Consider the following 12,514-nt stretch of genomic DNA (forward strand, 5'->3'; position numbering starts at 1 on the left):
CTCCCCCACCCCACCCTCCCTCTCCATGCAGCAGTTTGGGCTCCACCCCTCTGTCACCCCCAGCCCCCGCCCTGACCGACTGACACCACCTCCGCCGTCTCCACTCTCTCTGCCTCACAGTCCCTCCTCCTCCTCCTTTCCTGCTTCTCTCCATCCTTCAATTATCCGTAATTTTCCTCACTTTGCATCTTTTTCAGCTCGTTCAGATGCTCCGGCTCTTTCTCCTCCGCCGTCCTTTCGTCTCTAATTAAATCCCAAATTGGAGGAAAATGTAGGCTAATGTTTCAAATGTGGCTCCTTTGTGTGTCTGTGAATGCGCTGAGCGATGAAAGGCCGGCAGTGCATCCATCCCGCCTGCACAAAGCAGTTATTTCACAATCACTTATTTAGGATCCCGTCGGCCTGAGCGGGGAAGGATAAGCGGCAGCGGGGCACAGATTCGTTTCTGTGAGCCCGACGCAGAGCTGCACTCCATCCTGCAGACCGCAGCGAGTCATGATTGTCAGCCACAGCTCACAGGAATGCAGGCGGTCTGCTTCGGTCACATCTGTGTTCTCACATTTCTGCTCGTCTTCATCTTTGACCCAGCAAACATGGACATGTTGTGGCTGTTGGTGTATGGAGGCCTAAAACAGCAAAAATGACATTAAACATGTCCTTGCACCAAACTGACACTAGGTGCAGGTGTTTGCGACACGTTGTTTATCATCTCTTTGCATTTTATTCTTTTTATTGTCCTCAGAATTAATCATTTTTATATTTTCCTTTTATGTTTTATCGCATGTATTCCTGCGTCGTTCGAGGCAGTGTGAGACTGGCTGTTGATTTATTGATTTAACAGCTGATGTAATGCAGGTGGAAATTTAAAAAAAAGAAAATGAATGGGGGATTAATTAAAAGGAAATATAAACAAAATGAAACAAATCAGTTTATCTCTCACTTGAATGAATTATTAAATGCCAACATTATTAATTGTACTCTTGTTGAGATTATTGGCTTATTAAGTTTTTAATCTACATGTTGGCAGTTTCACACTCCAGCCTGTCAGATGTTTGTGAGCTCAGGCTGCGGACTGTTTAAAACACTGTTTGTGACACTTTCTTCTCCTCTGGGGTCTTTGTGATGTCATAAAACCCCACCTACCTGCTCTTTAAGCTTGTGTAAACGTTAAGTTAAAAGGAGAGGAGCTCAGGCAGCTTGTTTCAGACAGAGGCTCCAGGATCAGATAAAGAAGGATTATTTTGAGCGGTGAGTCCAAGAACAAAAAGAAGGAACGTATATGGTCTCGTATGAAGATGATGATGATGATGACGTAGGAGTATGAAGAGTCTGATGACTGCTCTGAGTTGATTCCAGCTCGTAGTTACCAGCTCCTCCCAGCTTCTCCCTGCGCTGCACCTGACCACACCTGTGTAAAGCTGATGGAGGCAGAGAGGTTTCATCACTGCAGCACTGAAACACTAAAGACAGCAGACTGACTCTGAGGGAGTCTCAAAGCCTGAGGTGGTTTTCTTCATGGAGCAGGGATGCCACCTGCTGGACAAGTGATGAGTTTCTGCTCTGGAAAGTGTCTTAATGTGAGATCTGTTCTATCAGTGACTGATTTATAGCAGTAGCTGTGTGTGTGTGTGTGTGTGTGTGTGTGTGTGTGTGTGTGTGTGTGTGTGTGTGGGTCAAACACACTGCACTGTGATGCTGCACAGATCTGTGATTGATTCGTTGACATTTGGTTGGCCAATGAGTGATCAGTGTCACAGTTAGACCCGCCCCCACACTCACATTCAGTTTAATGAAACGATGCAGCACGTCGCCACAAACCAGCAGGTCACATGACACACGTGTTTGCTACTGTGTGTGGGGCGGGGTCAGGTTGGAGCCTCTGGTGGACGTTAGAGGAACTGCAGCTTTTATGGGCACGTCGCTCTTCCTGTGAGAGGTGGCGTCTCTGTGTGAACCAAACTCGTGAAAGTCATCAGTGAACGCTGTCAGTCTGACCTTTAACCCTCCCGTGTCTCTTCTTTCAGATGATTCGTCCTCAGAGAGCGGCAGTGGAAACGGCCTGCCCGCCCTGACCCCTCCCTCCTCTGCTGTGACAGATGGCGGCGTAGTCAGGGAAACTGAGGTTGTGAATGGAAACGGTGGCCCCGCCCCTCTCGACTTCAGCAGGCCCACTTCCTCTTCCTCATCCTCTGAGGACCAGCAGCCGATCAACCTGAGTGACCCGCCTCCTCAGCGCCTGCCTCTGCCCACCTCACACCTGCCCATCACTGTCTCAGCGGCGGCCGCGGCGCTGCTCGGCGCGCTCCATCCCAGCGCGCCCGAGGAGCTCCGCAGGAAGTACCCGCTGGCTGCCAAACCTCCTCTAGCTCCACATCCCGCCCTGCCGCTGCCCCTGCCGCACACACACGCTCCTCACAATGCACACGCCCCCAACACGCAGTCACACACACACGCGACCGAGCTGCGACTGGACCGCGACGGCAGGGAATATGGCGGCAAGGTGAGACACAAGCCTCCTGTACCTCTGTAGCTCTATTTAATTCCGGCGTTTTCCCGATCGTGGAACGCTCCATCAGGAAGATGGAGACGTTCTGTGTCGTCGTGCTTCTGCACGCTACGACTTCAAAAACTTGTTCTTTTAGCGTCTCTTTTATTGAGAAAGCATAACAGTCGTTTCTACATTTTACTTTTGCTTTCACATTTTTAAAAAGAACTTGGGTAAAGGGGTAGCAGGGCAGGCAGGTTAGCATCATATTATTGAAATGGGAAACTCAGAGCATCAACATAAAAGAAATCATGGTTCATAAAAAATCACACCTCACAGGCTTAACATATTCTGTCCGTTTAGGCCACAGGTGTTGAACTCCAGGCCTCGAGGGCCTGCAGGTTTAGATGTGTCCTCGATCCAACACAGCTGATTTAAACGGCTAAATCACCTCCTCAGCATATTCTGAAGTTGTCCAGAGGCCTGGGAATGAACTAAGCATTTGATTCAGGTGTGCTGACCCAGGGTGAGATCTAAAACCTGCAGGACGCCGGCCCTCGAGGCCTGGAGTTGGACACCCCTGATTTAGACCATGGCTGTATCCCAATTCAGGGTCTGCAACCTTAAAGTACGCAGCCTCAACGATCCTCAAGGGCCGCGTACTCAAAGACCGCTAAGGCCGGAAGTGCGAGGCTTGTGAAATGGGACGGTCTAGCCTCCATTGTGCTGACCAGGTTGCCTAGCAACCATGATACTAACAGCTGGAAACGTGTCATACAGCTGTGTTTGACAGAAATGAAGGAGAAAATCTTTTGTTCGTGTGTTTGTTTCTACATGAGCTTTGATCATTCTCTGTAGGATTAAGCTCAGCTATTGAACGGCGTATATTTAAAGGCTTTAAAACCAAGTTAGTACAAACGTCACTAATGTCACATGACTTTGTGTGGCCAACAGGAATGTTTAATGTTCTTCGTTATTAAACATTTGCACATAAATAAGCGACATAATATTCAGTACTTAATTAAAGTTTACTCTTCGGCCGCCCCTTATCGTTTTTTTTTCGGCAAAATTATCCACACCCACCGCCGCGCTATGCATTCTGGGATATATTGGGCCATGAAGTCTACACCGCCACGTCCTTAAAATTCAGGGAAATGAAGGACGCATTTGAGGGCCGCATTTCGAGCAGCCTTTGAATTGGGACAGCCTTCGTCGCGTCGCTGTGACGTAATCGGCCTTAAAATGCGGCCTTTAAGGCTGCAGACCCTGGATTGGGATACAGCCCATGTTCTGTAGACAGTATCCCTCTGAAGTTTAAGAGAAAATGACAGTTTTCCCATGGTATAGATCTCTTGTACAGAATGTGGTTCAGGCTTAAGCCATCTCCTCGTAACAGGCTTTTTACTCGCAGCCATACAAAAGTCTTCTATGATTAGATTAATTTATCCACTGGTGTGTTACACAAAAATATGGTTTCAAAGGTTAAAGGAAAAACAAATGACAACACATTTTGTAGATGTTCGTGGATTAGTGCTGGTGACTAACTTTGCAATCCCAAAAGATTTGGAAACGGTTAGCTCCATCTCGCCCACATCTCCAACAAGTGTCGCAGTTCCCCGATATCTTTGCTGAGCAGGGCTGATGAAAACTCTCGTAATGATTTTACAGCAGAACTCACGGCAAACACTGGACCCGGTGGTAGCCCACTGTGTCATGCAACACTCCTCTGTAATCGACAGGTTACCTTCTTTTCCCCACATTGCTTTCATATACAGAGAGCTGTGGTTTTTACACCGCAGGATGCTCTTATATCGTTTGGAAATCATTTTGCTTTGCGCTCCAGATTTGGTTAATGATAAAAATGTTTCTACAAACTGTAATTCGTTTAGGTTCACTTTTAAGTTTTGATTAAAATAATTTCTGGCCTGTAGAAATCTAAAGAAGTCGTCTGAGCCTAAATCATGTTTGCTCCTTTCAAAGCTTTGAAATGCCTCCTTGTGGACGAATGAATAATAATTAGTTATACCTTTTCAAATGCAGTTCTTGAATCTATTATCGTACTGATTCGGGGAAAATCTGAATCACATGCTCACCATCAAAGCTTAGAGGCAAATTCTGATGACTTCTTTCAGAGCAGATGTGATTATTTGTAGTATGGGTTCATCTGCCATGTCTGTTTTGTTCTGTAACTTTATGTCCGATATTAAAGCTGTAACTGGTTTTCCTTCAACATCTTTCCATCCGGTGGAGTAATCTGGACAGCAGAGACATATCAGTGGTCTTAGCTGAGCTGCGCAGTAATATTCTCGTAGACAAGGAAGCCCACGACCTCCCTTTTCTTTCTTTGATTGCAGCGTTTATACTCGAGCTTTTTTCCCGTTCCAGATGTGTTTTGACAATATTCTGTCCCACGCCACAAACTGTTTTTGTGGCAGTCGGTAAAGACTGAAACAAATACAGGGAAGAATATTTAATCTGGTTGGTATTCCATCTTTGTCTGATTGTATGGATTCGTTTAGCGGGGCATAGTTGGCATTGAACATTTTGGTGACGTCACGACGCATTACCACCCATAGTAGCGATTCTTAATTTTGACTGGTGGTTCATAGTTTAAAGTTAATACCTGCATTTTGTTTACATTAACCTTGTATCCCGAAAAATGAAATACTTTTGTGTATTTTAGTTTTTTTCCCCAGAGTCTCCTTAGAAACTGTACCCTGATAGCAAAGCTGTGCTGGCTGCCTGTCTGCTGTTTACCTCAGCTGTAACTGTCGAGTGAGGAGCCTCCTGTGTACTTGCGAGGAACCCTTATTCATGTCAGGGGGCGGGGCTGCAGTGAGGAGGAGGAGGTTTTGTTAAGATGGCAGTGGCGTTGCCTCTTTCCAGAGGGCCTTTAAACTCAGCTTATCATGTGTCTGACACCAAATATATGAAGATTTCTGAGAAGAGTCCTCAGTGATGCATGAAGCTGAGCATCAGGAGTCCAAACCAGATTAGCAGCAGATTAATGGCTAACATCCAGCTGTGCTGACCATCTCGGACCTTCTCTGGGCTGAAGTTTGAGGCATCTTCTTCCTGTCATGTGACGGTGTCTGTCTTCGCTCATCAAAGACACATGCCGATGTAAGCTGACCACAGCCCCGAAGCTTGGCTGTCTTCATCAAACGTCACTACAGTTCAGGTTGTGCCGTTCAGAGCTTAGCTTGGTGCAGTGTCTAACCAGACCTTGTAAATCCTCTTCTTCATGGACATTAATGTTTGTTGTAGAAGAGCCGCACTGATCAGTTTGTGGGAGGTGAAAGATTCGGTTTGTAGCTCTCAGTGGAGCCTCAGAGCTTTGAGGACTGAAGCTTGGAGCTGAAAGGCTGTTGGGAAGCCGGCAGGATTTCTTAGGTTGTTGGAAAGGTTTCACCTCTCCTTCAGAAGGTCTCTAAACCTAAAGAAGACATCCAGTTATCTTCAGCTTGTTGACATCACACATCAACAAGAAGGAAACGTCTCACCTGGCCAGCTCCAAGGACACCTGTGATTGGATGGATCAGATTGTGTAAACAGCTCTGAGGTTGAGAGGAGCCTGACTCTGAGATCTGCCTGGAAGCTGTTTTCAAACAGTTAAAGGAAACAGAGAAATGATATGGAAGAGAGAAACAGTCCATGAACACATCTCCTCCTCGCTTTTGTCTGCAAACACGTTGCTTTGTTGGAGGAGATGTTCACACAGCCGCAGGAGATCGCACTTCTTCCTTCCTCGTCTCGCTGCCTTTCTGCGGCGCTGAATAGCACAGACTCACAACAATGTGCGCTGGCCTTGGAGGGAAAGTGTTACTGCAGACAGGCTGCAAACACAGACTCACACGAAGCTCCGTCTCACGCAGAGAGCCAGAAACTCTCGACAGGTGTGTGTGTGTGTGTGTTTGTGCATGTTAGTGTGTGTGCGTGTGTGTGTTTGTGCATGTTTGTGTGTGTGCGTGTGTGTGTTTGTGCATGTTAGTGTGTGTGTGTTTGTGCATGTTAGTGTGTGTGCGTGTGTGTGTTTGTGCATGTTAGTGTGTGTGTGTTTGTGCATGTTAGTGTGTGTGCGTGTGTGTGTTTGTGCATGTTTGTGTGTGTGTGTTTGTGCATGTTAGTGTGCGTGTGTGTGTGTGTGTGTTTGTGCATGTTAGTGTGTGTGTGTTTGTGCATGTTAGTGTGTGTGCGTGTGTGTGTTTGTGCATGTTAGTGTGTGTGTGTTTGTGCATGTTAGTGTGTGTGCGTGTGTGTGTTTGTGCATGTTTGTGTGTGTGTGTTTGTGCATGTTAGTGTGCGTGTGTGTGTGTGTGTGTTTGTGCATGTTAGTGTGTGTGTGTTTGTGCATGTTAGTGTGTGTGCGTGTGTGTGTTTGTGCATGTTTGTGTGTGTGTGTGTGTGCATGTTAGTGTGTGTGCGTGTGTGTGTTTGTGCATGTTTGTGTGTGTGTGTTTGTGCATGTTAGTGTGTGTGTGTTTGTGCATGTTAGTGTGTGTGCGTGTGTGTGTTTGTGCATGTTTGTGTGTGTGTGTTTGTGCATGTTAGTGTGTGTGCGTGTGTGTGTGTCTGTTTGTGTGTGCGTGTGTGTGTGTGTGTGTTTGTGCATGCTAGTGTGTGTGTGTGTGTGTCTGTTTGTGTGTGTGTGTGCGTTTGTGCATGTTTGTGTGTGTGTGTGTGTGTGTGTGTGTGTGTGTGTGTGTGTGTGTGCACGCTGTTATGGAGTGCGGTCTAACACAGCTTGAGTGGGTTTCTTTCAGGAGTCACATGACTGCCTGGGCTCCATGCGTAGTTCAGGTTTCGTTAGCAGCGACGACCCGGTCGTCATGACGTCATCCGTAACGGAACCACAATTTGTTCTGTGGACTTCTTCCTGTTTCTGCCCGTCACAATAAAAGCATTCGTCTCACACAGTCAGCGGCTCAGACTCTCTGTGATGTCATAGATCTGATACGTCAGTCTGATGTTTCCATCTGAACTTTGCTCTGAGCACATACCTCAAAACTCTTGAAAACATTCTTTACTGGTTTCTGCACCATTTTACCGCCGAGCCTCTCAGTTTCACCTCCAGCTGCACACAGAGCTTCTCCCAGAAGTCTCACTGGTTTTCTTTCATGTGTTTCCTGGTTTTTTGATGGCAGCCTGTCCTGTATTTGTGTTTTTAAAGGCGGTGTTCCTCGTGCTGTGAGAGGGAACCAGTATTTGACTTGGTTCTCTTGAAAGTGTTCAAGTATTAGTAAGGTGATCCTGCCTGGACTGTTCTCCAGCTGATAATTACTCGTCATGATGATGTCTGAGTGTCTGCAGCAGTGAACGAAATCTTTATATTTAAGCACCTTTTCATTGGCGAGCCGTCAGACGCTAACAAGACTCTTAATTAGTGTTTTATTAAGGACGAGTCCGTCGGAACAGCCGAGCCACTTACAGCCCTGAAACGTGTAAAACAGAGAGCCGCTCGTAACCGTGTGTGTGTGCGTGTGTGTGCGTGTGTGTGTGCGTGTGTGTGCGTGTGTGTGTGCGTGTGTGTGTGTGTGTTCAGTCCCCACAGTACAGTTCAGGCGGCAGCTACGACAGCATGAAAATGGACTTGAGCGCCGAAGACTTGACCGTGGGGCGTCATGGCAGCCAGGGCGCTCCCGATGATGATGACGACGACCACGACGACCATGACGACAACGACAAGATGAACGACACGGAGGGCGTCGACCCCGAGAGATTAAAAGCCTTTAATGTAAGTGAGAGACGGCGCTTTGAATGACGTCCATCAACAAACCTTATGCTGATAAACAGAAATGTCGGACAGCTGTTCGAGGCATCGATCCAAAGCACGGCACATCTGAACCTTCATCCACTTTTATTATTACAATCAACCGAATGATCAAAGCTAGCGTTAGCTGTGCTTCCAGACACTGCAGACAGGTGTTCACACGCTCTGCCCAGCAGAGACGAACAGCCAACGACCGTTTGCTTAGAGCGAAGAACAGAAAAGGAGCAGAGGATGCTGATCAGTGCTGATCACATCTGTGCATTGAAAATGCTCCAAAAGGCTCCAACAACACAAGCATGGTGCAGAGGTCCAGTTCAGCCTAGCAGACAGTCAGTCAATAGGCCACACCCCCTACAGATGCAAACTTAAGACTTAAAACCATTTAAACAGGTGTTATGAGAACAGTCCAGCTGTTATCTTTGTCTTTGTTCAACTCCTCTCCAGTGTATGAACTGTGTCAATGCATGTAGGCATTACCTGCTGTGTGTGTGCACTCTCCTGCAGATGTTTGTGCGTCTGTTTGTGGACGAGAACTTGGATCGGATGGTGCCTATCTCCAAGCAGCCTAAGGAGAAGATCCAGGCCATCATCGAGTCCTGCAGCAGACAGTTCCCAGAGTTCCAGGAACGCGCCCGCAAGCGCATCCGCACCTACCTCAAATCCTGCCGTCGCATGAAGAAGAACGGCATGGAGGTACTGCAACATGCATGCTGCTCTTCTTCTTTGCTTATTTCTTTAATCTGCTCCACCCTGGAGGTCCCTGCAGGGGGCGTCTGCGAGACGAGGGGACCGGTTCTCAAAGGTTAGCTGGGATGGTTGAACTTCTGTAGAGTCGCATTTAAAGTGAAGGTCTCAGATGGACTGAAGCGGTTTGTTCACTGTGACCTAAACACAAGGTCAGAAGGACGGGGGCTAAAGAGGACACGAGCTCAGGATAATATACCAAAGGAACAGGTACAGGTGCCTGCAGTGGAACATGTGACAAAGACACTCGGAGCTCGTGTCCCACGCAGTCACAGCGCGTCTCTGTCACGGTGCTCACGTCTGCGTCCACAGAGGGCAAAGGTCAGAGCCAGGAGCTTTCACAGGTGATCATCACAGCTGAGTCTGAGCTCTGAAGGTCAATGTCATAAATGTAGTCTGAGAGTGTGGAGGACAAACTGACCAATCACGGCACAGTCTCTGCTGCCCCTGGTGGTGGAGACACACATGCTTGGATAGCTGATGTTATTCTTCATCATCTAAGCTTTCTTGTCCTTCATCTCCTGCTGTTTCATCTTCTTCTTATTCTGGTTCTTCCTCCTCATCCTCTTTTTCTTCTTGTTTTTCCTCTTCTCCTCACAGATCATCAGTTTACCTTCATCTTCCTCTCCCACCTGTAAACCTCTTATTTTCCATCTTCAGGCTCTTCCTCCCTGTGGTGCCCTCATTCTTCATCTCCACCTCCTCTTCCTCAGTGTGTTTTCCTCCTCGCTGTGAGCTGAAGCGGTTTGACTACCTTCTCCTGGACGTTTCCTTCCACTCTCACGATCACTCCTCATGTTCTCCTGCTGATCGCTTTTTTAGCTCGTTGGTTAATTGTTCTGTTTTTTTCTGCTGTGGATGATTTTCCTTGATGTTAGTGATGTGAACGTGATGATGAAGAACCCGAAGACTCTGACCCTGAGCTTCTGTTGTTTTCAGACCCGCCCCACTCCACCTCACCTCACCTCGGCCATGGCTGAGAACATCCTGGCTGCTGCCTGCGAGAGCGAATCACGCAACGCTGCCAAGAGGATGCGCCTCGAAGCCTACCACGTGAGTTCCTGCGGTGCTTCCACAGTTGTGTCCGACACAGAGCTGCTTTACTGACGGCTTCCAGCGAGAGGCGCTCTCTCCTTTCTGATCAGAAAACCCCGAAGGAACATCAGGGCTTCAGTGCTGGTGTCAAACATGAGGCCCGCGGGCCAGAGTCAGCCCGACAAAGATCCCGATCCAGCTCACTGTGGAAAATGTGAAGCAGTGCATACATACAGCTGATAGAGACCATTCACACCACAGCAACCGACGAGCAATTTAAGGTTCCTGTTTTTCAAAAAGTAAGGAATATTATCTGTGACACAAACCCGACTGATGACCACAGAACAGCAGCGCTGACACGTTTCTGTCATTTACAGCAGCAGCGTCTCCTCATCATGCAGACACACACATGCTGTGGCCCCTGCACAGCCCTGACTCACAGCCATGTTTCAGGGACGAAATGTGCAGGACAGGGGCGAGGACAGTGTGGAGGACAGGAGCGAGGACAGGGGCGAGGACGGTGTGGAGGACAGGGGCGAGGACAGGGGCGAGGACGGTGTGGAGGACAGGGGCAAGGACAGTGTGGAGGACAGGGGCGAGGACAGTGTCGAGGACAGTGTGGAGGACAGGAGCGAGGACAGGGGCGAGGACGGTGTGGAGGACAGTGTGGAGGACAGGAGCGAGGACAGGGGCGAGGACGGTGTGGAGGACAGGGGCGAGGACAGGGGCAAGGACAGGGGCGAGGACAGTGTGGAGGACAGTGTCGAGGACAGTGTGGAGGACAGGGGCGAGGACAGTGTGGAGGACAGGGTCAAGGCGAGGACAGTGTGGAGGACAGGGGCGAGGACAGTGTCGAGGACAGGGGCGAGGACAGTGTGGAGGACAGTGTGGAGGACAGGGGCGAGGACAGTGTGGAGGACAGGAGCGAGGACAGGGGCGAGGACGGTGTGGAGGACAGGGGCGAGGACGGTGTGGAGGACAGGGGCGAGGACAGGGGCAAGGACAGTGTGGAGGACAGGGGCGAGGACAGTGTCGAGGACAGTGTGGAGGACAGGGGCGAGGACAGTGTGGAGGACAGTGTCGAGGACAGTGTGGAGGACAGGGGCGAGGACAGGGGCGAGGACAGGGTGGAGGACAGTGTGGAGGACAGGGGCGAGGACAGTGTGGAGGACAGGAGCGAGGACAGGGGCGAGGACAGTGACGAGGACAGTGTCAAGGACAGGGGCGAGGACAGTGTGGAGGACAGTATGGAGGACAGGGGCGAGGACGGTGTCAAGGATGGGCGAGGACAGTGTGGAGGACAGTGTGGAGGACAGGGGCGAGGACAGTGTGGAGGACAGGGTCAAGGCGAGGACAGGGGCGAGGACAGTGTGGAGGACAGTGTGGAGGACAGGGTCAAGGCGAGGACAGTGTGGAGGACAGGAGCGAGGACAGGGGCGAGGACGGTGTCAAGGATGGGCGAGGACAGTGTCGAGGACAGTGTGGAGGACAGGGGCGAGGACAGTGTGGAGGACAGTGTGGAGGACAGGGGCGAGGACAGTGTGGAGGACAGTGTGGAGGACAGTGTGGAGGACAGGGGCGAGGACAGTGTGGAGGACAGGGGCGAGGATATGGCGTTATTTTTGTGCCTCTATTCTGAGAAAATTTGAGTTTAATTTGAGCGAACAAAATTCCTTACAGTGTTTGCTATTATCCGTATACACACACACTAACAGCCCCGCTCACCCAGTTGTTGGTGTTTGCTCTTGCATTATTATTAGTAGCGCTGTCAGCGTTAATCTCTGTTAGCGCAGATTCCCCGTGCGAGAGGCTGCATGGCGTCTACAGGTTAGCACGGTTAACTCGTTAGCGCCGTGCAGCCATACAACATTCAGAGCTGTAGTTGGACACGCCCACGGCAGGCGGTGCCCATGATCATGAATATGTTTCGAAGCTGCTGTGAGTGCAGTTTGCGTTTATCAACTTTCCAGTTTTGGAAGTTTTTCTTTAATTCCATGAGAGAAAAATCCCCTGTCAGCATCAGCATTCCTGCTTCCTGTCCCCATCGTGCTGTTTTTATTTTGAAAAGCTCCTGACTTCCTTGTCCTTCCTCAGGATGAGCAGATCACTCTGGATAAGCCGTCCGGGGTCGGAGGCGTTCTGAGGGAGCCGGCGTCCCTCGCTCACTCCGCCTACTCATTGGCCGCCTCAGCCTTCTCCTCCCAGGAGTCCCAGCTCTATATCAACGGCGCTGGCCTCAGCTACGGTTACCGTGGATACCCAGGCCTGAGCGCCACCATGCAACACCCTGTTTCCTTGACAACCGGTGCTGCTGCTGCCGCTGCTGCTGTTGCTGGTCAGACCAACGGTAAGTGATGACACAAGCAGTCCGTCTTTTACTTACAGATTGTTGGGTGTGGTTTCATCATCAAAGGTCCAAAGTTGAAATGTTCGGGTCCTTCCTGTGGATGTTTTCTCGTGTCAGGAACATATTTTATGTA

The 12,514-nt window shown here is 49.4% G+C and overlaps 1 protein-coding gene across 2 annotated transcripts in view; it reads left to right on the plus strand.

Annotated features, from left to right (window-relative positions):
- Positions 1 to 12,514, plus strand: part of LOC146685277 (nucleolar protein 4-like) — a 111,331-nt gene that overhangs the window by 91,785 nt on the left and 7,032 nt on the right. For both annotated transcript variants that reach the window (XM_085444145.1, XM_085444146.1), the window contains 5 exons: positions 2,025 to 2,500; positions 8,028 to 8,219; positions 8,760 to 8,948; positions 9,939 to 10,052; positions 12,129 to 12,381. In XM_085444145.1, the coding sequence (XP_085300271.1) occupies positions 2,025 to 2,500; positions 8,028 to 8,219; positions 8,760 to 8,948; positions 9,939 to 10,052; positions 12,129 to 12,381 (1,224 nt within the window). The remainder of the gene's footprint in view (positions 1 to 2,024; positions 2,501 to 8,027; positions 8,220 to 8,759; positions 8,949 to 9,938; positions 10,053 to 12,128; positions 12,382 to 12,514) is intronic.

The sequence above is a fragment of the Copadichromis virginalis genome, linkage group LG20 (assembly GCF_057382275.1).
Source record: "Copadichromis virginalis isolate Kocher_CV1m ecotype Utaka linkage group LG20, C_Virginalis_male_GT1.1, whole genome shotgun sequence".
NCBI lineage: Eukaryota > Metazoa > Chordata > Actinopteri > Cichliformes > Cichlidae > Copadichromis > Copadichromis virginalis.